The following is a 27,741-nucleotide window of genomic DNA, read 5'->3' on the forward strand; positions in this document are numbered from 1 at the left end:
AACCATCTCTAGTTGAAAAATAATTCCATCTAGTATTTTAATGGTGCCTTTATTCAATATAGTCTGTATTTACAACATGGGGGCCCTGAACAGTAAAAGAGCCAGGATGTACTCCTTTATTTATGAAGTATATCATCCTTATAAGTTATTCATAATATGACTTAATTATTTTTTATGATCCTAAGTATTTTTCGATGTCTATCATTTGGTGATTTTTGTCAAAACCAAAAATTGAATTTTCATAACTGATGGCATCCTGTAAAGTGCATCCATCGACACAGATGTTGCATCTTTTAACACATGATACATACCTATATTTTTGAATGCATAAATTATTACTCTACTATCTATTGGGTAATCAGTTTGGATATAGCCCCAAAACCAAACTCGATTCAATAAGCTCATTGGTTATAATATTAGGATCCAAATTTAATTGCTTTCTAACAATCAGTTCAGGTTATGGAACTAGCAGTCCTAAGCACGGGCATTCCAATGACCTCTTACTCTCTGCCTCCCCTTCAGCATGAAGCTTGAAGAAGTTTTTCAAAAGCAGAGAATTGGATTTCAATTGGTTGTCGTTCTTATCACAAGTCTTCCAAAAAAATGGAAGAATAACTCTCTTTCAACACCATTTGAAACTTGTCTGCATAAAAGGAACAAAGGATGGTAGTATGAGTCTATTCTAACCATCCGCAACTTGCCGACATTAAGCATTCGACCATTAAGCGTCCGTCGAATGCTGAGTACTGATTTTCAAATGAGTACTTAGCTCTGGAGAGATTTTAGTTGAAGGCATTGCCAGATTTGTGAGCTCAGCTGACAATGGCCAAAAATAATAATAATAATAAGTTGTACAGTAGGGATTCCTAAGTTGGAGGACCTGGATGAACTCTGACCTTTGCTGCAAGATAATCTGATGAACTTTGGGTGAAAGGAACTTACTCAAAAATCTGCAGACTGAAGCATGCAAAGAACCTACATCCAGCATGAGCTTCTTGACATTATTTCGAAATAACCACCGAAAAACTGTTCAAAAGTGCTACCAATGACATATTCAACGCAAATACTAACAGAAGCAATACAAAATGCCACCTTAACGAGTACACACTATCTTACGTCCAAATCCCTCATCTGAATCCATGGCCTGCTAAAAAGACAAAGTCATTGTGTTCCAATGTAGATACAATAATGCTTTTCTCCCCCTCGAAGGAAGCTAACATACCACATAAGAGAATTTTCTGCAGTTCTTGCTTTCAAAGTATTTCAATCTTCTCCTCTCTCCGGAGGAAGTCCACAATGCAACAGCATTCTCTGTAAGAAAGATCAAGAAGTAAATTAATAAGCAATTCAAATCAACCAAATAAAAGAAACTATGCACACAAATATGGGAGGGCATTTCCTTTCTTCAACAATGGTTCAAGTCATCCTTCTTTTTAGTCAAAAGACTAATATTCCTTAATATAACTTATGTAGCAAGGTTTCCCTTAGGTTTAGTAACAAACTTGCGTCATTTCATCCCGATACATTGCACTCATACACATGGCACCCATTACAACTGAAATGCAACACAAGGAACACCAGCGCAACAAATATCAAGTGAGTAGCAGTGCCATATGGATTAGAAACTAAGACCTCTAGTTCTTAGAGCACTCCACAAGAATCCACTCATAGAATAGGTAGTTGAGATCTGACCTAGTGATCCCCTCTCACCATACATCACCATATTCCACAGGGGGTACTTTCAGTCACCATTCATAGCATGTCTCACAGCTCAAAATTCACCTACCTAGCCAGGGGATTCTTTTACCTAACTTGCAGGTGACTGCATGATGATACCATAAGTCATGCTTCATGCTTGTCTCACTTGGAAATTATCATCATTTGTTTTCATCGGGCATAAACCTGTCTCTAAGCTAAAAGATCACCTTCCTAGCCTGGGGATTCTTTTACCTAACTTGAAGATGACTGCATGGTGATACTACAAGTCATGCTTCATGCATGTTTCGCTTGGGAATCATCATTATTTGTTTTCACCAGGCATAAAAGCATTGGCTAGAACTTTTAAACCAGCAGCATCCTTATTTTCGAGAGAAGCTGCTGATGGTTTCTTGGAGAGTTGTACTTCGAAGGGAAAAACCAAACTACTATTTATGAAAGTAGATAAATTTTGACAAAGCTGTTATGAACCATCTCAGAACACAACTCAGTAGCTGGCAAGCTTTTCTCTCATGTACAGAGTTGGGAGGGTAGCCATCATTCGGGCATGTCCCTGTTCTTGCTATCACAGGTATTCTCATGAAAGTCTTAATCCCAAAACCATCATTTCAGGAATACTGATGTGAATGGCTTGACTCCTCCAGGTTCCTTTAAAAATATAAACGAAGGCCAGTTTACTAAGGGGAAGGGAATGCTACATTTAAAGATTATTCAAGCCTTGACAACTATACACAAAGCACTTGTAGAACTTCCACAGGCAACATTTCTTATAGCTGGTAAACTATTTACACAGAATGCTTGATTTCACCAAATTTCTATTCATGAATGATCAACAAAATCCAGTATTAAAAAAATATAAATAAATAAAACGGTTCTAGAATAATCAAAGAAAATTTATACATATATAAAATTGCATTTGTTCATCCAAAGTTTCAGGCATCAAGAAATGGTGCTTTGCAAGATTAATCCTGCTCAAGCTTTTCCACGGAAATACTATACTTAGCTAATATATTGTGAACTTATGGGCCTTGCTATAAAGGCAAGGAAAATATATTTCTAATAGGTATGCATCTCAAATCAGTGAACCACCCAAAGGTGAAGCAACTCTAAAGTCTATAATTTTCATATGTAAATCATCAGGTCATTTAAGTTATGTGTACTACTTTTATTCTTTATAATACTCACACATTAAACTTTATTATTACTTCTTTGTGGTCTGAAGGAAGATGAACACATATCAGGTCTATACAAGATAAGATTAAATATAATAAATGTCTAAGAATGGCAAACCTTCATAAAATTGTAGCGTTCTCTTCCAATCGATTCATTTTCAGCAATGGCGAAATACGCCAACCTGGGGTTGTGGCCAGTGTATGATGCATAGCTATCACATTGGATGTTTACTGCCCATCCACTGTACACCCATTGAGAAAGTGAGACAAACAAATTTAGATCTATAAATTAATCAAATTTACAAAAGTAGGTAAGATGGGACATAGTTTATCAGGACATGGAAACTCACAATCTATTTAAGTCAGCATGCCCTGTACCAACAAACTTAGCTTGAAGATGCTCAAGCTGAGAATTAATGTTAAACCTGTCACTGGCCTGAGTATTGAAAAAAAAAAAGAAAAAAAAAGAAAGTCAGTTCAGACATAAATTGCAAGCAAAAAATTTAGTTGTAATACTTAAAATGAAAATCTGACTTCATGGTAGAGCATGGTTATGCATAAGTACGGAAGTATGAAATGAATGTCAGAAAATTAAAGCACAAAGATAACCATCAACCCCATGATGATAATGCCAGAGTAGCCCATCATGTCAAAGGAGATACATCACAATCACAAAGTGATCTATGTTCAAACATTAGTTAAGAATTAATAGATACCATGCTTACAATCAAATACCCAAATCAGCTGCTTTGGTGCACCCGGAAACTTGTGGGAACCTATTCAAGCTCTTATTGGACCAAGGGCTATAGAAAATTAACTTTAAACATTGGATAGGTGCTTTCACCCCACTTCATTGATGGCTAACATAAAGAAAAACCAATTTCTCAGAAAGCATGGCCCTAAACTGAGTAGAATGGAGGAAAAGAATTCACGTAGCTGACCCAACTAGTTTGGGACTAAGGTTTAGTTGAGTTGAGTAACCAATGCAATATAGCTATTCATAAGGTCCTTTATGAGTGATACATGTAAAGAAAGATCTATAACATTCGATGCACATGATGGTTAAGGAAACACTATGGCCGTACATCATGATCTTCCGATCTATGTCCCAGCACTCAGAACATGGTACATTGGTAGAAAGAAATCATAACAAATGTACTTGCAAGTTTCAATATATTGACAAAGAAGGTTTTTTTTCTTTTTTTGGCAGGGTTTGTGGTTGGTTCTCATGAGAGCATTTACTTATTTCTAGCCAGAAGATGGCTTCATTTTGACTGAAATTATTGTCTATAAATATCATGATAAGGATGGAGGAGGCTTAACCATTATTATAAAATAACTCATTTCGAATATATTATGGTATGCCATATTTCAACAATTAATTATTTTTATAAAAAAACTTAATCCTCCTTTTGATAGAAATTTAAAAATGAATAAGTTTATTTTATTATTTGCAATATTTTGAAAACCTCATTTAAAATATTTAAAAAGTATCCATAATTCAACATATTTTTATAATAGTATATATTTTTTCCAAAATAAAAGTAGATAATTCACAACTCTTTTTATTCATACTATAATTAAAAAGTAATATATTTAATATAGAATACTTCAACACTAATATTATAGATTTTATTTCAGTAATTTTAATTTTTTTATGTTTGTTAATACAAATCAAGTTGGATCAATGATTTAAATCTTTGGTTAAATCAGGTCTCCATGCAAGTTTTTAATAATTATATTTTAGACCATTACCTAGTTATGGTGTATCACTTGCAATGTTGGTAGTGAATTTCGTGTCAAAAACTATTTTCTTCTAATTGTTAAAATATATCGATTCATGCAACTTGTTCATTAAATGAATCAAATCAAATCAAGTTGTAATTAACATATGTAACCTATCAAAATATTTTAGGTAAAAACATAATATATAATCAATTTAATTAAATTTACTGTCCCTCCAATAACTAATAAGTATTAAATATTCTTTTTTCACAAGAGTAGATAAAATATATTATGCATGCCCCTATGCTAATGAATTATTTATAATATATATCTAATTAATAATAATCTCAAATGTATATAAAACTATTACGAAATAAATTAAAAGTCCCAAGTCGAACCCAACCTATACTTATCCAACTATTTATCTGACTAGAGTGATCATGTAATAACTTTTAGTAACACTCGATATAAACTGTTGCAACAAATATTACATATCTTTTGGGCAATAGCATTAAGCACGGTATTCAGATTCAGGTTGGTCTTGAAGAAGAATTTGGTAAGAGCAAGGACAAAGGAGAAGATTGACTCTAGAATTGGGGCTCAAAGAAGCAACGAGGATGAAAGAAGACAAGTCTAATTTAAAATAAAAAAGGCTAAAACACTATAACAAGGTGTACTAGAAAAAATCCTTATTGATTGCAAATCTCAAGGTGATCTGATCGCACCAGTTATTTTGAAAATAGCCCATGCATATGTATACATGGCCACTTTCTATGGTCGAGGAGAAAAATATGGATTCATCTTGATAGGGCGTATAAATTTCAGTAGTTTGATGCATTTGAAAAACTAATCAAGTGTCAATCAAAATCATTGGATGTTAGATACGTCTCATCATCTTTCTAATTTTTGCTTGAATTTTCATGATAGTTTATTTGAATTAAACAATGCACCAACACAAAATCACGATCTATACTTTATTTTAGAGATTAACACATGCATTATTAAAATATTATTATAATTTGACACTTTGTTGATGATATCATCATTTCATCATTAATATATAAGATGCTAATGGCGATATAATGTGTAAGGTTTTCTCTCAAGAAAATTGACAGGTAGCCTACTTCAATAAAAAATTAAATGGAAGCCACCTCAATTACTCTATCTATGATGTAGAGTTTTATATTATTTTGTAGGCTTTGCGACATTGGAAGACGTACCTCCAACAATATGACTTTGTGCTCTTTTCCAACCATGAGGCATTATCCCTCCTTAATGGCAATCATTGCTTTAATCATAGATATAAAAGATGGGCGCCATTTCTTTAGCATTTCAACTTTACGATCAAGCACAAGTCCAGCATATTGAACCGTGCAGCTGACACGTATACCTGCCAACATATTCCTTTGGAACTGTCTATAGAAATAGTGGGTTTTAAGCTATTAAAAACTTATTCGAGGAAGATGCAGATTTTGGAGCTATCTGATCTTCCTTTGAGCATTGTGATAATCCCAATTATTTTATGAGAAAGATCATCCAAGAACTACACTCTGAAAGATTTGGACGGACAACCCAGTAACCTAACATTCTTAGATTTCAGAAGCCGAGTTGACAAAGCTCTCCTTTCTTTGTTAGAGAAATACAAGGCTTTCAACTTTCATGTTATACATATGAGATTAATTCCTTTAGCTCCATCAGTGGTTTCCAATAGATGGTATCATGTCATTGACCATCCAGTATGAAACATATCCACTATGCATATGTAAGGTCAACTATTTTGATAACTGTGAAAATTGCTACTTTAAACCATTATTGGATACTATATATAATAGCTGCCATATGAGTGTGATATCCAACTTTACTCGTGCTTGTGAACAACTTTCTAGTATCCAGAATGATCCCTCCTGTAGAATAAAGATCCATCCACTTGGTCATCTATCAATAGCGACACTTTCGAACTATTTTCTGGTTCGTACATGTCACAACCCTCCAACTTTTATGTTTGTATATAGAAGAGATACGCATGATATGTCTCAAAATAATATGTCCAATATACCAAATGGCTTTTAGGGTATTACCTTATTTCCAACAATCAAAACCTTCGTTAGATTGGTTCTCTCACTTCCTTTTCTTATTCCATATTGAAAACCTATTCTTTTGCTTACTAATACAATCGTCATCATTGATTGGTGTGTAAGTTTGATCATTTTCAACGATCTAAAATGGATTGCCTACCAATATTTTTTTTCCATCTATGAGCAATTGCTGACATATCGATTTGTCTGTGACCCCTAATTTCTTTCATTCTTCCCTTCAAACATTAACATGTTTTCCTCATCTTTTGGCCTTCAAAATTTCATGAATCCTAACTATGGTATGCTCTTATCTATTATTTCCTTGTTTCTCCTTGCTATTAAGACACCGGATGGCACTGTCAATAGTTTGACTACAATACCCTCTTATTTCTTTCAAAGTCTTCTCTCATTTGCCTTTTTGTTGCTAGTTTATTTTAATTTTACCAATATTTGCTCTGTCTATACTTTGCCATCTGTCCTAATAATTATACTAATTTTCTGCTTACACCAATCTTTCTTCACTTTTCTCCTCTTCATATCCCCGACCAGTTACCTCCTTTCCTTGTCTTAGTACACCCAAAACAGAGTGTTCTTAACTATCAAATAACAGCACATATTTTCACTCCATCTACCAATGTCATCTGGAACAATTAGCAATATATACTACAGCTAGATTGAAGCCTGAAATTCAGCAAACATATATCATCAATCAGAGTGTCTATGCTTGTTCAAAAACTGAAGAGCATCTTTATTTGTTTGAAAAACTGAATAGCGACAAAAGAAATATTTCACATGGGGGTTATATCCAATCCATACTGGTGGACTTAATTTATATCAAGTATTTAACTACACCTTCTTGCCAAAAGTGATTCTACTTATTGCACATACTGAACTATATAGCAGGTGGATTGTCAATTTCACCTATAAGCAAATTAATCATTTAAAAAATAAAAATAACTTTGCATTATTTGCGAAAATATCAAGTATCAGATTGTATACCCTAAATAACCTTGCAAATTTATAGCCATGTTTCACATGCATTCAATATGGCTAATGCCAAAGAATATAAGATCCATAAACAAATTCAGCTAGAAACAGAGATCAAATACTCCTGAACAGCAGAAATACAACCAACCGTGTCTAAAGAGGATACAACAACTAACAGATGACAAGAATACTGGAGAAAAATTAAACTAAGCATACATAATACTGAATCAATTCCTAAATAATTGTTTCAATACCTACTTTTAGTCATCCAACAAGGCTTACATTCATTTGGAAAAAAGAAAACATTTCTAGGGTTTTAGTTATTGTACGTATCAAACTCTTCTTATTCAACTCTAACATTGACAAGAACTAGGGCTTCTAAATTCATAAAAACAAAAACCCTAGAAAGGTACCACCGCCTGGTTTAGAGTATCCAATTCGTACACATAAATTTTCTTCTTGTTTTCCCTTCACTTCTAGTTACAATACAGATTTAGGTTCAAATAATTCAAGCAAGAAAGAGCCTTAATCGACCATCAAAAACTCGCAAAGCAGAGAAATTTTCTAGGGTTTTGGAGTCGGGAGGCATTAATCGAAAAACCTGAAGATTAATCGGAGAAAATCGGAGTAGCTGTATGACTCTCGCTGGAAATTTGCACACGAACTAGGAAGTGGATCACCCTCAGGCGTCCCTCCCTAACTCAATATAAATAAGGGGCGCATAGAAATTTCTATGCCATCTCCAGATCTGAAGGGAATATAGCGACTCAGTATGGATCTTGAAATTGTGTGGCCCACTCAGTATGCAGGAAGCAGAGCAGCTTGAAGCTTCGGCGGCCTCCTCTCATCCATTAGACCTTTCATAATTGCAGATGTGCTTATTTCGAAACACACGAGGAATGGTGCTTTCATTGTTCACTTCTATTACAAATTCTTTAATAATGGTGGTATCCTTTGTCCATACTTTAAAATGGCATGGAAGATGGCTGTGCCAAAGAAGATTAAAGTGTTCATGTGGTTGAATAGACTGCACATCCATGAGGTACTTCCTAGAAAAGGTTGGACAATTAGCTCTGGTTGCCCATGATGTGGTTTAAGTGCCGGAACTGGAACGCATCTTCTTATCAGATGTCCAATCACCAACACCATTTGGCCTTCCATGCTCTCTTGTTTAAACTTGAATGGATGACCCCGGCCCATTACAGGCCCCAAATGATAGAATTTGGGCTTGATCGCTAGGAGGGTAACTCTCTAAAAGCTAACTGATTTTAAAAGAAATATCATCTCAATTAGACATTGTATGACCAAGTTATGGCTTCTCAAAAGTTTAGTCTGTGACTCAGCTTTCTGATATGGCAAATCTTAATACTAGACTTTATCTAGTCCTACTTATAGTAGCCAAAGTGGTTCACATCGATATGAGGATCCTCCTGAATTACTTTGTGACTCTTAATTGCAAATATATACATTTTTTTACATTTCAATAAATTTGGGAAATGCAAATTGCTTCCTCCATTTTTCACCTTGAACATTTTCTAATGGGGTTTCCCTCCTTGCCTATCAGATGAATGGGATTTCATAGATGACTAAATGGATCTCTCTCTTAAGCGGATGTAAACATGAGAGAATAAAGAAATCAATGGAGATGACAGTCATGTGGATTTGAAGTATTTCTCTCAAGTGGATCCCTCACCAAATGCATGTTAGCATTAAAAATTGAGTTTTAATTTGGTAAGTAACATAGATTTTGGAATACAAAAGCATCTTATATATATATATATATTATTTTCATGCTTCTGGATGATATAATAATCCATGCAAAAGAGCAATTAGAAGTGCCATGCAGACATTGCGTACAAGGTTTGCTCATGCCAATAGATCATAGTGCACTCTCTCCCCACCACCAACCCCTACTCTCCACTGCTGCCGCCACCCTGCCATGACTCTCCCCTTCGATAGCATTGCCCGACAACCTCACCCATCGAAACCTAGCTAGCCATCCTCATGCTCCTCACCCATTGCTCCACCCACTGATTCCACCCCCCTCCCTGGCTACTGTTGCCTCTGCTTACCTCCACGGCGCTTCCTTCGCTGTTGCCCGCTCCTCCCGCTTCAACACCGCTATCCCCACCAAGTTGAAAACCACCCCGGAGTGCCATATATAGCCCTTCCAACACCCTCTCCTCGACCATCTCCACCCCATTATCCACCTCCTGCTCCGCCACCACCAAGTCCGCCGCCGTTGCCCTCAAGAGTTGCTAGAAAATCCATTACCTCCCCGCGACCAGTGGGAAGCTCGTGGAGCGTTGTTTTCCTCTTATTTGGTAAGTTAGGACAGTAAGCTAGAAATCATGTCAGATAATTACGAGAGCATACCACCAGCTGGTCGTTGGAATCGAGCCGAAAAGATATAGGGGGTTTGAGTACCTCGAAACTTTAAAAACTTTTGGTTGGAGGAATGATGCTCAAACTACTATTACAACGACTAATAAGGACAACAAAGAAGCAAATGTAAAAGATAAAAGATGCATTTATTGGAGAGAAGAAGGAGAGAGTCCTTTTCTTTTTGTACAAATTCCTTTCTTATACACCATATATTCAGATCAATAACTATACAGTAATGTCTCCATTTTTATGTCTCACTTAGTTAGAACCACTAATCCATTATTTATGGTGGTTATTAACTAATTTCAAATTTGAAATCGATCATCAACCCTTCAACCCTTTTCTTATGCTCTATAACTACACAGTAGGCCAATAAATCTTTTCGGCCATTTTTTTAACCATTTCTAATAAATTAATCATATCTTCCTCTTTTATGGTATTACTCATCGTCTAACTCCAATTGATGAACTTTCCCAATCCATTTTAATGTGCCACATGGTATTTGTTTGCACCACAATCTTCCCTGGCCACGTATCTCCTGCTTGGAATGCTTAGATTTCATGAGCCTATCCCTGTCCTCTGGCTCTCAAATAACTGATAAGCAAGTAATGGTCATCCAAAATAATGCCACTTGTTCTGGCATGAGAGCCATTACAAACAGTCCAGTGCAAGCCGTGACATTATAAAGGTTGATCTGCATTTAATTTAGGCATGGGATGGTTACATGATTCCAGTCTCTCCACTGGTTCATGTTGGTCATAGCTGTTGTAAGAGCTCTGGCCTAATGGGCCGGCCTGAATAGTCCAGGCCCATTAACCCTCTATCGTAAAAGGTGGAGAAGACTCCAACCTGCCCGATCGTGCCGAGCTCCGAGAATCAAGAGGAAGATGAGATCACCGGCCTTCTTCTCCTCTGTTGAAACCATCGCAAAATCCTCGAAGAGCGCGGCCGATTTCCAAGCCTCTGTCAAGCTATTTCTGGGAATTCCATTGGAAAGGATCGTCCGAGCATCCACAATGCTTCGCCGGACTGAGGTAATGGGTTAAGCCTCTCCTTCCTCCTGGTTTTCTGGTTCTATGGCCGTTGCCGCCGTTGAATTTGGTCTGGCGAGCAGCCGGAGTTCATCTGAAACAGGCACCCCAGTTTCGGTCTTCTTCCACCGAGCATTGCCGCCGCCGCCGCCTGTGGCCGCCGTCGGGTGAGCGGCTGGGCCACCACGGCTGCCACCTGCTGTCGGCGACAGGGAAGGGAGGAAGAGAAGGGCGCTTTATTTTTTCCTCTTTCCTCTTTCCTCTTTCCCGTTCCTTTTGTCCGGCCGACCTCTATTGCCGTCGATGTCACTAGGCCCGCCGTATTCACCGGGGCCGGACTGCCGTGGCCGCCGACCGTTGGCTCCTCCATGGCTCGGGTCGCAAGGGAGAGAGGGAGAGATGACTCCCAGTTTGACAAGAGGAGAAGACTTTCTCTCTCTTCTCTTCCTTCTCTCTTGTTCTCTCTCCTCCCTCAAACCTCTCTCCTCTCTAATAGGCTGAAGGGATGTGGATCAGGGATGCGATCCTGGTGAACCCCAGTAAACAGTTCTAGATAGTTGATTTTTAGTTGATGATTTTTATTTTAATATTGTATTTGGTACTGTAGGGGAACGATTTGCAAGACATGAAAATGGTTGAGTAGGGTTCTTGACACCATAGTTTCTAATCGAGATGTGAATTAGTAGCATTGTAGCTATATTGGATTACGATAGAGTTAAGGATCCTAATACTTGGATTACCGTTATATATTTATATACATGTTATTGATTTGCACTGCTAGATTTGCATCATGTGATTTACATTGATAGATCTGATTTGGCATATGATGATAGGTTTTATATGATTTTCAATACGAATATGCTAGCATGATAGTATGTATATTAGATATTGAAAATATGAATTTGTGAAGAATATTATCTTGAATTTGAAATAAATGCACTGTGTAAGTGAAAATTGATTTGACAAGTGTAACATATAAATCAGATGAATAAGATGCAGCCTGGACTAACCCCGTCATGGAATGGCCTCCATGAGCTTATACGTGGAATAGCCTCCACAGGCTTATGCGTGGATAACATTCGTGGACTTACATATGGTATAGCCTCTACGAGCTTATACATGAAATAGCCTCCACGAACTTATGCATCGCATTTTGTCAGTCTTGGAGTAAATTATGATCTTGGTTAGTCCAAAGCGGAAAAAATATTGCTATAAAATTTAGAAATTAAGTTAATGAAAAACAGATGATATAACATAAAAAATTGTTGTTGAATAATTGATTATATTTGATATATATATATATATATATATATATATATATATATATATATATATATATATATATATATATATATATATATATATATATATATATATATATATATATGCTTCTTTGGTAAGATAATAATGAGAGTTTATGTCCATATTAATTGTATGAGCTTTTCAAGCATGATATGGTATTCATTTTATCTATTATTATTTATTTGATTATTACTTATAGTGTAGCGGTTCGGAATTCTTACTGGGCTAAAATCTCATATCTTTTCTTGCATTTTTTTTTTTGAGTTGCAGGCTACGTAGTACTTGGCTATACTTAAATCACAGGTGAAGGAATGAATAGATATAGCATCCTTGTTTTCTGTAGGATGAATGAATACAAGTTATTATTTGTTATAAATTGAAATTATTTTTGTTTATAAATATTGAGGCTGTGATAATCTTTTAGGTCTTATGTATTCTCTAGAGCCTTGCCCTAGAGTGTATGAGGCCATGTCACGTAGCCAATCCGGGTGGCGGGTTTGGGGTGCGACAAGTGTTATAGCAAAGACCGATAATAGGACCTACACAATGTGAGGGAGACTTGATCCAACACTTAACCAAGTATCCCACATGCTGAAGAGGACTGCATGGGCAAGAAGTTTAATGGGATGTTTTGATTATCCAACAGCGTCGGCAACCCACCATGTCTCGAGATAGATGAGGCATTGTTCAATTTAGAGATGGGCGCTGGGCCGGGCCGCCCATGGCCCGGCACGAAGCGGGCCGTGCCTGGCACGGCCTGCTTCCTACAGTAACGGCCGTGCCTGGCACGGCCCATGAAAGGGGGCCGGGCTGGGTTACCATTTTCTGGCCCGCGGGCCGAGCCCGGCACGGCCCAGAAGGGCATGGGCTGGCACGGCCCGCGGGCCAAGCACGGCACGGCACGGCCCGCGGGCCAGCCCGGTACGGCCCGCGGGCCAAACACGGCACGGCCCGCGGGCCAGCCCGGCACGGCCCATAAGGGCCTGGGCCCGGCACGGCCCGCGAGCCAGAAAATTTTTTTTCCAAAATACCCTTCAAATTAGCCGTTTTTGGACTGTTGGGAGGGGTATTTTAGGAAAAAACCAAAAATAGCCGTTGGAAACGGCTATTTTCTCCCCCCTCCAGACGGGCCGTGCCTGGCACGGCCCGTTTGCGCCCGAGACGGGCCGTGCCTGGCACGGCCCGTCTCGTGCCGTGCCCGGCCCGGCCCGCCAATCCACGGGCCTGGGGCCGGGCCGGGCTTGCGTTTTTCGCTGAGCGGGCCGTGCCCGGCCGGCACGGCCCGATGCCCATCACTAGTTCAATTTTAGCAGACCCCCTATCCGCTTGTCGCGTGCATTACGCATCTTGAAGGTCGAATGAATGCTTAAAGCTGTGTTGGATAACCAAATGGTCCTGCAAATATTAATCCTTTTCGAGACAAAAAATCATAGCAGAATGGCCATTTGTGGGAGACAAGATTTGTCAAAGTACTTAACAAGTCATACGTTACTCCTTGGCAAAGCATGCAATATTTTGAGTCAAGAGCAATGAACGTCTGACAGAGTTAGTAGCACGATGCTGCTGTCGGGCCAATTATTGCCACATGTATCATTTTCGGTTCATCTATGCTCCAAATTTACATGATACATTTTGGACATCGGAGCCAATATTGATGGGCATATTGGCTGAACTGAATATTGCCACCATAGCTGTACCTCTATGTTTAATTGAGAAGCAAGGATTTTAGATCTAAGTATTTGGTGGTCTACTTTTAAGTATTATATGTTGGTAGCTTAATCAATGGAAACTTGGGAGTATTTGGTTTTCAAGTATATGAGAATTGGAGTCTTTTGGTTTTCGAAGATATGATAAATATGTAGAATATGAGAGTATAAGGAACATTTGGTTTTAGGGATAGAAATTCAATGGGCGATTCAATTCTTGAATTTGTAGTAGATTATAATGTAACAATTACAAACACATATTTTTAAGAAAAGAACCTTTAAGGACGGATCAAATTTGTTGCAAACAAATTATTTTCTTCATAGGAGAAGAGAAATATTAATAGGCAAGAGATTTAACTACAAATTATTGGTCCTAGATTTATAAACTAAGTGCAAGAAGAAAAGAAAAACAAATTAATAAACATCCAAATATAAAACGGTAGAATTTAAAGAGGGAAAATGTTACATCTTTTTGGAATAAATTACTAAATGGGGAAAATTGGAAGTTAAGCACAACCAAACATAATTGAGGACTAAATAGACAATTACATTAAGGGTGGGTAACTAAAGATGTTCCAGGAGAGTCAAAAGGAAAAAGATATACAAATATAGAATTTAGCAGTGGAACAATGAAGTACAAAAGTAATTAGAATAAAATCGTTTTGCTTTAGATAACAAAAAGAATAAACAGTGTTGAGATCTTGTAAGATACAAAAAGGAAAAAGATATACAAATAAAAAAATTTGGTGCTACTGCACCAGATCTCATTAGAACTCCGTAGTTAAGCATCCGATGTGGAACTAAACACACGCCTGCACGAGTCCTCACATACTCTTCCTATTCAAGCCCTGACGTCCTCGTCAGGCTAAGAGTTCAAATCCATTCAAATCTAATCACAAACACCAGGATCGGCTCATGGTCAGCCCAAATGGATCTGTGCTGCAGTGTCCCCTAGTCCACATAAGTTATGGATTGGGTCCGCTCTGATACTATTTCTAATAATCCAGGACTTCACCTAAAATATCTAGCCGGAATGTATTATTTGGGTTCTTTGATCATGTATAAGTATCCAAGATCTACCCAATAAATAACCGATGTGGGACTAAACACACGCCCACACGAGTCCTCACACGCATGCACCATGATGTATGCTATTTTTGAATAAAATAGTATTGATTGACAAAAAGAGAACTAGAGTAAATACTAATTTGGACTTATGGAGAAAAACTTTAGAGGATGAGAGCTTAAAAATTAGTGGGATAAAAGTAAATTATATAACAATATGAAATGTAAATTTAGTAAGAATAGAAATAAAGATGTGTTACCAATTAAATTGATGATCGAGAAAATACCATAAAGTGATTATTTTCATGAATTAAGATTTACCAATTAAGATTTTCATGAAGGTATATGTAATAAAATTAGAGATGGTTGGATAAAGTGCAAAAGTGCATCTGAAATATTATATTACATGCATATATCTTGGAGACTTAAAGAAAAATTTTATAGAACAACAGTATAGGCTCAAAGTATTGGGAATAAAAAAAAGTACATAAAATAAGTGTAGAAAAAAAAAGAGTGTTCGGGTGAATGTGTGGTAAAACTAGAACAAATAAAATAAAAAATGGATATATTAGAGGAATCATTAAGAAATGAAGAGAACGAAGCAACAAGATTTTTAGAAATGAATGTATTAACAAAGATGGAGAGCGAATAATGTCAATGAATTCATTATACGTGGATAGGACATCCTAGCTATGGCCATTCCTTGGTTTGTAGGGAGAGAAAGCAATAACAAACTTTCATTAACATTAACAAACTTTTGGAGATTATCAAGTCATTAACAGATTTTGGGTTGAATGCACTGGGAGTATTCCAACAAGCTTGTATCTTAATGAGCAAATCTGGTTGTACTTTTACTTTATGCTTATCTGAATGGAGTCTCATCTCTCTTTTTGCACCCTTTCACTTCTGCTTTCCTTCCATTTCATTCCTTCTTGGTTAACTTCAGGCATTTCTTGGTGTCCTCTCGGCAAGGACAGGTGGAGACCAACATCCAACGAATAGCCAAGATGTGAGAACATGTCGGCTGTCCTTCCTATGAACGGATTCTCATGCAAATGAGTGAATGACACGTACACACTTCAAGCTGGGGTCCTGTAAGGATCTGAATTTGGGCCCGTTATTGGGCCCAAAGAACTGAAGTCGGCAATGGATGCCGACTTCAGTTTCTCTTCGTGGTCTCCCCACGAAGACCACGCCGGCCGAACGGCCAGCGGGATCTTCGCACCACCCCCCCCCCCCCCCTCTTCCCTCTTCCCTCTCTATCTCTCTCTCTCCCCCTTTCTTTCTTCTCTGAGAGCCCCATCCCTTCCTCTTTTGAGAAGGTCGCCGGAGCCCCGTCACCGCCGGAGCCGCCATCGCCGCCGGAGATCCATTCGTCGACGACCGGAGGTGAGGAAGACAACCATCAATATTTTTTTATGGATTTAAGGGGAGAGAAAAGATGGGGAGTCATTCGGTTTTACCTTCCCCTGTTTCGGAAGAATTTTTTTTGTGATGTTTGGCCGGCCGACGGTGGCCGGCCGGGGTCAATCCGGCCGAAACGGGTTCGGCCGGAGGTGGGCGAACGGGGGCCGGGCTTCCCAGCCCCGGTCCCTCTCTTTCCTCCCTCTCTTTCTTCCCTTTCTTCTTCTCCTTCTTCTCTTCTTCTTCCCGTCCGGCGCCGCCCGTGAAGGTGGGATGGCCGACGGCGGCTGACTGAGCGCCGCCGCCGAGGGCCACGGTCGACCGCCGAGGGCCGACCGGAACCACCAGTCACCCCCTTCTTCCCTCTTCTTCTTCTTCTCCTTCTTCTTCTTCTTCTTCCTCTTCTTCTTCTTCTTCTTTTTCTTCTTTCCTCTTCCTGGGCGTACTTCTATTTTGGCCTGAACTTGGGTTGGGTAGTGGGTTAGGTTGGGTAGTGGGGATCAGACCATGAACTGATTTAGATTATGAACCGGTTTAGATTATGAACCGGTTCCACCTATCCTTTAAATTGGGTTTGATTTGAGTTTGATTGAATGGATTTGTTATGGGTTGTTTTGAGTGTAATCTGGTTCGTTCAGAGTTGATCTAATTTGGGCTGAGTTGGGCCTGATTGGATCTGTGGGCTGGTTTGGGTTGGGCCCGAAATTTGATCTAGACCTGTCATCTGGTTTGGTTCAATTGGGCCTAATCTGTTTTGGGCCACAATTGGCTGTGGGTTTAAAGGGTTCTGATTTTGGGGTTTTAGTTTACTTGTTCTTAGGGTCTAAGTCTGATATTAGGGGCCCATTTTAGGGATCTATGAACTTAAGGGTTTAAGGGATTAGAAATAGTTTAAATTATATTTCTTAGTTAATTAAATAATTAAAGTTTGTGTTTTAATCAGGGGTTCGTGATATTTGTGGCAGGAATTTTTAAGCGAACCCAGGTAGGTGACCTATTGCTTTAAAGTAGAATTTTAACATGTATCTTGCATATGTTGATGTTATGATTTATTATTGGCATTATGTGTTAGATTTAAAATTAAATATTTAAATTTCACAAATTGTTATATGCTTTACTGATGGGAGTATGATTATGACTTTAATTTGGAAAGTTGATTTATTGATTTTTAAAATCCGCGTGACTATAGTCTAGGCCCCGCCAATGGGATGATACGTTGGCCCTGTCGACTTGTACTGAGGAACTAGTTCCGACACCGCGACCACCGGTGATAGAATAGTGGCGGCACAGGGGTGCGTTTTGCTCTTCGGAGCGGCTCGGTGGAGCGTGAGTTTGGCACCAGGGGGTGCGGCACAGTGGTGCGTTGGCTCAGTGGAGCGGCTCTTCGGAGAGTTGTATTGGTACTTCGGTGTAACCATGCCACTGGGTGATGTGGCCGTAGTCATGCGGTTGAGTTATTTTGAGTCTTGGATTGGATTTACGGGTTATCGTGTGGATTTTTGGATTGATGAGTTTTAATTGCTTTTTATATGCATGACGACATGTTATATGATGACTTTACTGCATGATGTTGCCTACTGAGCTGTTAGCTCACTCCTACTATTTACATTTTTGCAGGTGATGACATATGATTATGGGGATTACGGGATGGAGTGATCATGATGTAGTTAGCTAGTGGATATTGACTTTTCCTTTGATATTTGCATATGTAGACATTTGAATTGAAAGTTGGAATTTATCTTTGTTTAGTTATTGATGTTGAATCTGATTTATCTGCCTTGCGTGCTTGCGGGGTCCGCCCTGCAGGTGCGCGGCGTCTGCTCGCGCCCCGGGCCCCGGGTTCGGGGCGTGACAGATTTATTGGTATCAGAGCTTAAGGTTAAGGTATCCTAGGGTTTAGGTTCAGGTAAGTGTGAGTGGGGAATTATGATAGAAAAACTATCAAAGCCTTGGTTTATAGTCACTTGAGATTGTAACATGAATGATATTATAACCTACGGCTTAAGACCACTAGGGACTGTAGGCTTAATGGCATTAGAGTTTGACGTTTAAGATCATTAGGGATTGTGACATAAATATATCATAGCTTAAGGTTATGATCAATTGGGACATGACAATTATATTTGGTGCTTAAGGTGTAAGATCACTGGGCATTGTGATAAAATGTATGCATCGGGTTTGGTTTTCGATGAGTGTGGAAGGAAAGTATAAATTATCTTTGATCATGATAAGAGAGGTTTGACCTAAGATAAGTGTAGGAAAATTAACAATGGCATCCCGGTTATACCATGTTCAGATATTATTTAAACGACTTGGAAGTTCAAACTTGATATGGGTTATGATATGATCGTACTTTTGGTTTTGCTACTAATTATCAGAGTGTGATTTATACATACATCTTCCGTATCATTGGAGTGGGCTAAGAAAGATTTTTCGTAGTATTAGTGCAGAATATTTTCGAGGTTAAATCTGTATGGGGATTATATTTGGATTTGACATGTTTGAATATTGTAAATCGGCATATTTCTATTAGTGGATTAAATTCTTAAGGCCATATAGTATGCAAATTGGTGGAGTATTCTAATTAGTTGAATTTGTATATTTGGATTGGGCTACTAAATTTTTCTTATAATTGTTGGAGACCATTGGATGTGTTAACTTGAACTCAAGTCAAGGTTTATGACCTAACTAGAAATCTTTGTCATTGCAAAATACAAAATTGAGTAGAAATTTCGATTTTGAAATGCTTATGTGAGTTATCATGGGTAGCATTAATCATAGACATTAAGGATTTTGGTAAAGAAGGATTTGGAAGTTGATAGAGTTAATTCCTACTCATAGTGATATTGCTCAACAGTTCTAACCCATTGAGTTTGAGGTAAATTCTGTTGGAAGGAAAATCAATGTAGATTTTCTAATTAAATTGCAAAGAGAATACAAGAATTACCCCCTTTAAATTAAACCTAGATATTTTGGATTCTAAAAAGGTTGTGGAGATCACATAGTGACCTTAAACTTGACTAAAGGATCGGGGGTTAGTTATCGTATGTACACTCTATATAAATTGAGGACAAAAAGATCTAGAGGTTTTGCTCTAGTTCTACTTGGAAATTTGAAATTTGGAGTTTCTTAGTTTCAATACAAAATGATACTTTAGTCAGAAATCATTTTGTGACTTTAGAGAATTAAATGAATTAAATCAGAGAGTGCAGCGGAAGTGTGGTGGTTTGACTTATTTTGAAACTGGTTAAGATCATTAATATTTGATCTAAAAGGCATTTATTTGCTTTTGTTATTGATAAATTTGAGTTAATTTATCATGATTTTGAAATGCTAAAATTAGAATGCAACCTAATTATGGTCGTAACCGAAGTGTGAATGAGCTATTCTGAGAGTTTTCTTGGTAGAGCAATTTGTATTTCAAGTTATGATTAATTAGATTTTGACTAAATTAAGCGAAGGAATATTAATCATGAGATATTATCGTGCAATATAATTATTTTGGAAGTTTAACTTGATATCAGGCACTGTGGATATTGCTTCTAGTTGAAGTTAATTATTTTGGTGGCAAATTAAGATTCATCTATAAAAAGATGTTTAAAGCTTGGACTAGAAAATATTTATTAAAATTTGTATGTGGATCATGCATGGAACTCGTATATAGAAGGAAAATATACTTGGGGATGAGACTTAAGAATTTTTATTTGGCTCTACTTGAGACTTGAAACAATTAAGATTGATATTTTGATGGAAAGTCAATTAGTAAATCTTGAGAATATTGGTGGATTAAAATGTTTTTGGGTTGGTCGAAAATAGGACTTGTTTGATTTGGAAAAGTTCTTGATGTTTTTCTTTGTTAAAAAAAAAAAAAAAAAAGATCGTTGGAAAGTATAGTTCTTTGGATTTTGATCGATATGGATATCATTGTGTTAGTAGATTCTCTAAGTCTAGTAGATTTACAAGATCCCGAAATGTTTGCAGTACTGCAAATAAAAAATATTTTACTTATTTGAGGAGTTGATCTCAATGTAAAATCATGGAGCTTATATCTTGGTGGAATTTCTTGTAAATCTTTGAACTAGATTATTAGATTCTTGTAAGTTAAATATTTATAAATCAAGGCTATGAGTTGATTGTGGATTTTGTATCTCCATATGAGAAATGCAAGTGGGATTTCATGAGAGGCCCAAATAAGTTTAGCCTAAAAGAAAAGATTCAGAATGATTAAGTAAGTTCCTGAGTAAGTTAATCTAGAATCTTTTAATTATCGAAGCTTAGAATAAATATCAACTTGTATAATGGAATTGTCAAGGGAAACTAGAATTGGCTTAGTTCAAATTTGGATCTAGAATATGATTACTTGATTATATGATGGTACAAATACGACAACTATCTCAAGGGTTAATAATGACCTAGTGAACTTGGAAAGCAAGGATAAAAATTTTGCTTGGATATTATAAAAAAAAAAAAAATGTTGATGATTTGGGATCATTAAGAAATTTTGGAGAATATTGATCAGAGTTACGCAGCGAAAGTATGATGGATTGAGTCAATCTAAACTGGTCAAAAATATTGACTGTATTTTGGTAACATGTTATTATGAAAGACTATGTTGTTCAATAATGAAAGATTTTGTTGATTCTCAGGTCAATCATGATATGATTATGTTATCTCTTGGATAGAATTTGCTATTTTTGGGTATGCTAAGAGAATAATAATAATAATAATAATAATTTGAGCGTATCATGACTCGGGTTAGTTGATTGTTGGCCAAATATGGTCTAATTTGTTAAGTATCTGCATAAACCATGCATTATTTGCTCCCATCTTATAGGTTTAAGTTAAAAGCTTCGTGGCATATTGAATCATGGTATCAATACTTTGCCCTCTCAGACCTGCTCTTGTGATTTGATGCAAATCATCTTTGAGATAGACCGTTGCTATCTAATGATCATAAGTACATGTTCATTTTGTGAATTACATTTCTAGCCATTTAATGATTTGACTCTAAGGTTGGCCATTATTCTTTGAGGGATCAACACACTACCATGATAAGTGTATGAGATCTATTTCATTTCAAGTTCTATCCCAAACACAACTACTTTTAATCAATCCTGTTGTGAATCGATCCTGATCCGATCTCGAGTAAACATGCATCAAGATGATAATTTCAATCTGAGATTTCAGTCAGTCATTTATCCAGTGCTAATCTTACGAGTTTATATGAAATTTTTGCTAATTGATTTAAAGTTATCTATCACACTGATTTTGATCGAGAAGAATAAGATCTTGGATTTATATTACTCAATGGGCTGAGCATCTGAAAGGCCTAGATCTCTTTAATTTCGAGGACGAAATTTTTTTTTAGTTGGTTAGAGTGTAAGGATCTAAATTTGGGCCCGTTATTGGGCCCAAAGAACTGAAGTCGGCAATGGATGCCGACTTCAGTTTCTCTTCGTGGTCTCCCCACGAAGACCACGCCGGCCGAACGGCCAGCGGGATCTTCGCACCACCCCCCCCCCTCTTCCCTCTTCCCTCTCTATCTCTCTCTCTCCCCCTTTCTTTCTTCTCTGAGAGCCCCATCCCTTCCTCTTCTTTTTCCCCTCTTTTGAGAAGGTCGCCGGAGCCCCGTCACCGTCGGAGCCGCCATCGCCGCCGGAGATCCATTCGTCGACGACCGGAGGTGAGGAAGACAACCATCAATATTTTTTTATGGATTTAAGGGGAGAGAAAAGATGGGGAGTCATTCGGTTTTACCTTCCCCTGTTTCGGAAGAATTTTTTTTGTGATGTTTGGCCGGCCGACGGTGGCCGGCCGGGGTCAATCCGGCCGAAACGGGTTCGGCCGGAGGTGGGCGAACGGGGGCCGGGCTTCCCAGCCCCGGTCCCTCTCTTTCCTCCCTCTCTTTCTTCCCTTTCTTCTTCTCCTTCTTCTCTTCTTCTTCCCGTCCGGCGCCGCCCGTGAAGGTGGGATGGCCGACGGCGGCTGACTGAGCGCCGCCGCCGAGGGCCACGGTCGACCGCCGAGGGCCGACCGGAACCACCAGTCACCCCCTTCTTCCCTCTTCTTCTTCTTCTCCTTCTTCTTCTTCTTCTTCCTCTTCTTCTTCTTCTTCTTTTTCTTCTTTCCTCTTCCTGGGCGTACTTCTATTTTGGCCTGAACTTGGGTTGGGTAGTGGGTTAGGTTGGGTAGTGGGGATCAGACCATGAACTGATTTAGATTATGAACCGGTTTAGATTATGAACCGGTTCCACCTATCCTTTAAATTGGGTTTGATTTGAGTTTGATTGAATGGATTTGTTATGGGTTGTTTTGAGTGTAATCTGGTTCGTTCAGAGTTGATCTAATTTGGGCTGAGTTGGGCCTGATTGGATCTGTGGGCTGGTTTGGGTTGGGCCCGAAATTTGATCTAGACCTGTCATCTGGTTTGGTTCAATTGGGCCTAATCTGTTTTGGGCCACAATTGGCTGTGGGTTTAAAGGGTTCTGATTTTGGGGTTTTAGTTTACTTGTTCTTAGGGTCTAAGTCTGATATTAGGGGCCCATTTTAGGGATCTATGAACTTAAGGGTTTAAGGGATTAGAAATAGTTTAAATTATATTTCTTAGTTAATTAAATAATTAAAGTTTGTGTTTTAATCAGGGGTTCGTGATATTTGTGGCAGGAATTTTTAAGCGAACCCAGGTAGGTGACCTATTGCTTTAAAGTAGAATTTTAACATGTATCTTGCATATGTTGATGTTATGATTTATTATTGGCATTATGTGTTAGATTTAAAATTAAATATTTAAATTTCACAAATTGTTATATGCTTTACTGATGGGAGTATGATTATGACTTTAATTTGGAAAGTTGATTTATTGATTTTTAAAATCCGCGTGACTATAGTCTAGGCCCCGCCAATGGGATGATACGTTGGCCCTGTCGACTTGTACTGAGGAACTAGTTCCGACACCGCGACCACCGGTGATAGAATAGTGGCGGCACAGGGGTGCGTTTTGCTCTTCGGAGCGGCTCGGTGGAGCGTGAGTTTGGCACCAGGGGGTGCGGCACAGTGGTGCGTTGGCTCAGTGGAGCGGCTCTTCGGAGAGTTGTATTGGTACTTCGGTGTAACCATGCCACTGGGTGATGTGGCCGTAGTCATGCGGTTGAGTTATTTTGAGTCTTGGATTGGATTTACGGGTTATCGTGTGGATTTTTGGATTGATGAGTTTTAATTGCTTTTTATATGCATGACGACATGTTATATGATGACTTTACTGCATGATGTTGCCTACTGAGCTGTTAGCTCACTCCTACTATTTACATTTTTGCAGGTGATGACATATGATTATGGGGATTACGGGATGGAGTGATCATGATGTAGTTAGCTAGTGGATATTGACTTTTCCTTTGATATTTGCATATGTAGACATTTGAATTGAAAGTTGGAATTTATCTTTGTTTAGTTATTGATGTTGAATCTGATTTATCTGCCTTGCGTGCTTGCGGGGTCCGCCCTGCAGGTGCGCGGCGTCTGCTCGCGCCCCGGGCCCCGGGTTCGGGGCGTGACAGGTCCAACGCATGAAGAAGAGGATAGATCATGTGGAAGTCATATGCTGGGACGAAACATGTCTGCTGTTCCTTAGCTGTGTACAGATTTTTGGCAATCACACGCGTGCGAGACAAGGAGATCCCACCCTCTTCTAAATGATCTCGGGTTGCACTCAATAGCAAATAGAGTGGTTCTCTCCGCATCAATTATTTACCTAGAACATCTTGAGTATTCATAGAGTGCTAAAAAAACTAAATAATATATCTCAGCTAGTTTTTACAGAAGAGATCCTGCATTACTACAGATGATATTAGAGCAGATTAATTCATAGCTTATGTGGACTAGGAAATACTGTAATATACTCATAAAACCTCTATATAGTGTTATTAATAGAGTTTTCACTACCGCACTAGCTTACATCCGGTTAATTTCTATTTCCGTTCATGAGATAATAAGAATGCAAGATGGTTTGGCCCATGTCATTTTAAGATTTTAAAACTGTTGGGCTGCAACCTAATTCAAGTTTATATATGTAGATACCGTGGGACCTATACATTTCCATCAAAAGCCAAACATTGATAAAGTATTGCTCGGTAAGGATGGTTTGCATAAGGATTCAAATGATGGCAACTAAAATTATTGGTTGTGTTTTAGAAAAGGTTAGGTGCTTTTGGGACCAAATAGTCCTGGATCCTACCTGTCCTCTGACTTGACCTGGACTTGTTCTGCACGCAAACTTAATAATTATGTCTTCAAAAAGAGGCTCTAAATTAACCCAATCCAATCCAACCCAACTCGCTACTTGTAGCCATAGAAAAGATTGGTCATGGATTGCAAATACCTCAATTACCCCTTTTTTTCATTGGGTTTTTTTTCGAAATATTATTCATGAAATTTGAGTATATCAGCAAAGGAGAAGATGGGTCCATAATCTAGGCGTGTTTTCTTTTTCTTTTATTTCTGTATATATTTTATGGATTTAGTTGCTTTGATTTAACAAAAGAAGAGCAAGAAGCATTGCTATGCAAGGATATTTCTCCTCTCCTGCTTTCCTGTTTTCCGTTATATATTCATTATTTTCGATATTGGCATCTCCATCTATGTATGGTCCAACGTCTCAATCCATAATTAGATTGAGTAAAACATGTTTTGTAATTGAAAAGTTAAAGCCACTACAACCACTATTGTTAACATTTTTTGGGGCTTACTCACTGCCTACCTTGAAATCTAAGCTAACAAGAGACATCAAATGAGTAGGAAATAAGAGCACCATTCTTTGCCTCCACTTTTGAGATCTAAAACGTTCTAGGACTACTGCACTACTATGTGTGTGAGAGAGAGTGAGAGTGTGAGAGAGGGAGGGAGATCTTTGCAAAAACAAAACTCAAAGAAACTTTTAGCATAAAAATGAACGAGAAGAAACAGATAGAACCAACAGTGGCTTTACAACAGAAGCTTCTTCTGTTCAATTTTCACTCCACAGAGACGCATCCGATCACAACCAATCTTTATATATGTATGTATATATATATATAATAAAAGGGAAAAATGCAACAAAAGAGTGACAGAATATAGTTTCTTAAAATGCAGCTCTGTGAATGGAAGCCCCCGTCTTAATTATCTCCATATCTGTGGTCCCATAAACAGGCAATCCACTTGAGAGTTCCCCAAAGTCATAGTTCTTCAGCTCAAACAGATCAGAGCTGGAGTCACTCTCCCCTCCATCCTCCTCCCTACTCTCCTTCTCCTTTCTTCTAAACACCTCCCCCAATTCACCATGCTTCTTGAAGAGCTTTCCTTCATCTCCATTCAAGACCCATCTGTTCTCCAAAAACCATCCTTCATTCCAACCCACATCAGGCTTCCCACCCTCAAAGACCTTGCTTTTCTTAGAAAGTCCATCGCTGGACTTAGCTCTCTCAGCTATCAAACTCTCCCCTTCTACCCTTTTATCATCCAAAACCTCTCCTTGTGGGTAGAAAGTTGCCATCTTTGGCTGACCATTGGACTTGGAGCTCCTGCTCTGTTTCTTTTGCAACTTTGTTAGGATGTTAGCGTGAGGAGCAGGGGTGCTGAATACACTGCTCTCAGAAGAGAAGATGGATTTTGAGTCACTGCTGCTTCTTATGCTCTGGGAATGGCCAATGCTCCTCCTCCTATTCCTCCCTCCATGTCTATCCTCCACCTCTCCATCCTTCAATGACTTAGTGGTGGCGAGAGACTTGGATTTCTTCTTAGAAGCAGTTTGGTGGAATATAGATTTTAGAAAGCTAGCCAACTTACTACCTGGGGAGCTTGGTTGCTTACCCTTCTTCTCTTTCGCGTCATAATTCTCCACCCTTTGGCACTCTTGGGGAAGTATGATGCTCATTGGTGCGTCCAAACTCTTCCTCTCTGCCCTCCAACCCACCCTGTCTTCCCTCATGACTCTTTGATGACCAATTCTGCCGGGGAGACCAGCACCGTCAACGCCACCGGCAAAGTAAAGCGCAGCCTCAAAGATATCAATCTCACCAGAATCTTGTCGACGATGAGCCGGCCTCGAGCAGAGGCTCTTGTCGGTGTTTGGCAGCCCAACGGTGGACATTCTAGAGGAGAAGGATTGGAGGCATGAGGACAAGGATGTGGATTTCATGCATGAGGTTGTGGGGTGGTTCTTATAGGCCAGAGAGAGTGGAACAGGCTTGAGAGGGACTGTGGTGAAATGAATGTGGCCTTTGGAATGATGGGGAGTGGTGGTGGGGGGGCATCCCTTTTTAACTACACCCACCACAACTAGAACAATGCATGTTCCAAGTTTGATTTGGGAGAGACCCACTGAACGCCATTTATGCTGCCTAATAGTACAGAGAGGAGGACAAGGAGGCAAGATGTGATCTTGAACAGTTTTATGAAGCACAGCATGCGTTGAAGGTGTTGGGTATAATTAGCTTCATCTCCTGTTTCTTTGCTAGGCTTCATTGAAGAACATTATTTTTGGCTTAATTAGGAGGTAAAGCCATCCAATAGGTGGCTTTACTATTTATCTGATGGAGATAACTTTGGATCCCTACACTGGGTAACAGAATAGAGCCCATCTCTGTCCTATGCCAATGCTCCACTTTTGGGGAGCTGAGTGGAACATAGATGTTATAAAGGGAGATTGTTTTAAAACCTCAAGCCTGCATTTTTGCAGAAAATATGAGAGAAAAAAATTATTTGCAGGAATTAGCAAAGAAAACAATTTTCATGTAATAAGAGTAGGAAGAAGGAAGAAGAATGATGGGCAGGAGAAAGACTAAATGCTTTTTAAGGCTTGAGGTGCTTTGGGAATGATCTCCAAGTATAGATTCTGAAAAGTTAATTTCTTGCAATGTACCCTCTGATAATTTCTTTGAATGTTGGTTTGTGTCTAATCCTTTGGCAGAGAAGTTATACCATAGAAGCATGGTACTAACAACATTGTTATAGCCATATGATGGTCTAGTGCTGAAATTTGCATGACATTGTAGGCAACCATTAACTGAAAAATTTAAAAGAAACTAGTTTAGCAGTACTATGTTAAACAATAGCATTATTTGATGAATCACTGTTTATCAATCTATATCTTAGGAATAAAGATATCAAAACAGAGTTTATCAATCAATTTCATAAACAAAGA

At 38.5% G+C, this 27,741-nt stretch overlaps 2 protein-coding genes across 2 annotated transcripts; both read right to left on the bottom strand.

Annotated features, from left to right (window-relative positions):
* Nucleotides 1-1,013: 1,013 nt before the first annotated feature.
* Nucleotides 1,014-9,867, bottom strand: LOC103704291 (uncharacterized protein At4g14342-like). Its single transcript, XM_039134468.1, has 5 exons — nt 9,748-9,867; nt 8,277-8,306; nt 3,239-3,324; nt 3,007-3,130; nt 1,014-1,311 (listed from the first exon to the last, which is right to left on the bottom strand). Exons 1-5 carry the CDS (start codon nt 9,865-9,867, stop codon nt 1,264-1,266), a joined length of 408 nt encoding a protein of 135 aa, XP_038990396.1. The 3' UTR covers nt 1,014-1,263.
* Nucleotides 9,868-25,680: 15,813 nt separating this feature from the next.
* On the bottom strand, nt 25,681-26,688 carry LOC103704292 (protein BIG GRAIN 1-like E). The gene has a single exon (XM_008787522.2). The coding sequence runs from the start codon at nt 26,686-26,688 to the stop codon at nt 25,681-25,683; it is 1,008 nt and encodes a 335-aa protein (XP_008785744.1).
* Between the last annotated feature and the right edge of the window lie 1,053 nt (nt 26,689-27,741).

The sequence above is a fragment of the Phoenix dactylifera genome, chromosome 15 (assembly GCF_009389715.1).
Source record: "Phoenix dactylifera cultivar Barhee BC4 chromosome 15, palm_55x_up_171113_PBpolish2nd_filt_p, whole genome shotgun sequence".
Taxonomy (NCBI): Eukaryota; Viridiplantae; Streptophyta; class Magnoliopsida; order Arecales; family Arecaceae; genus Phoenix; species Phoenix dactylifera.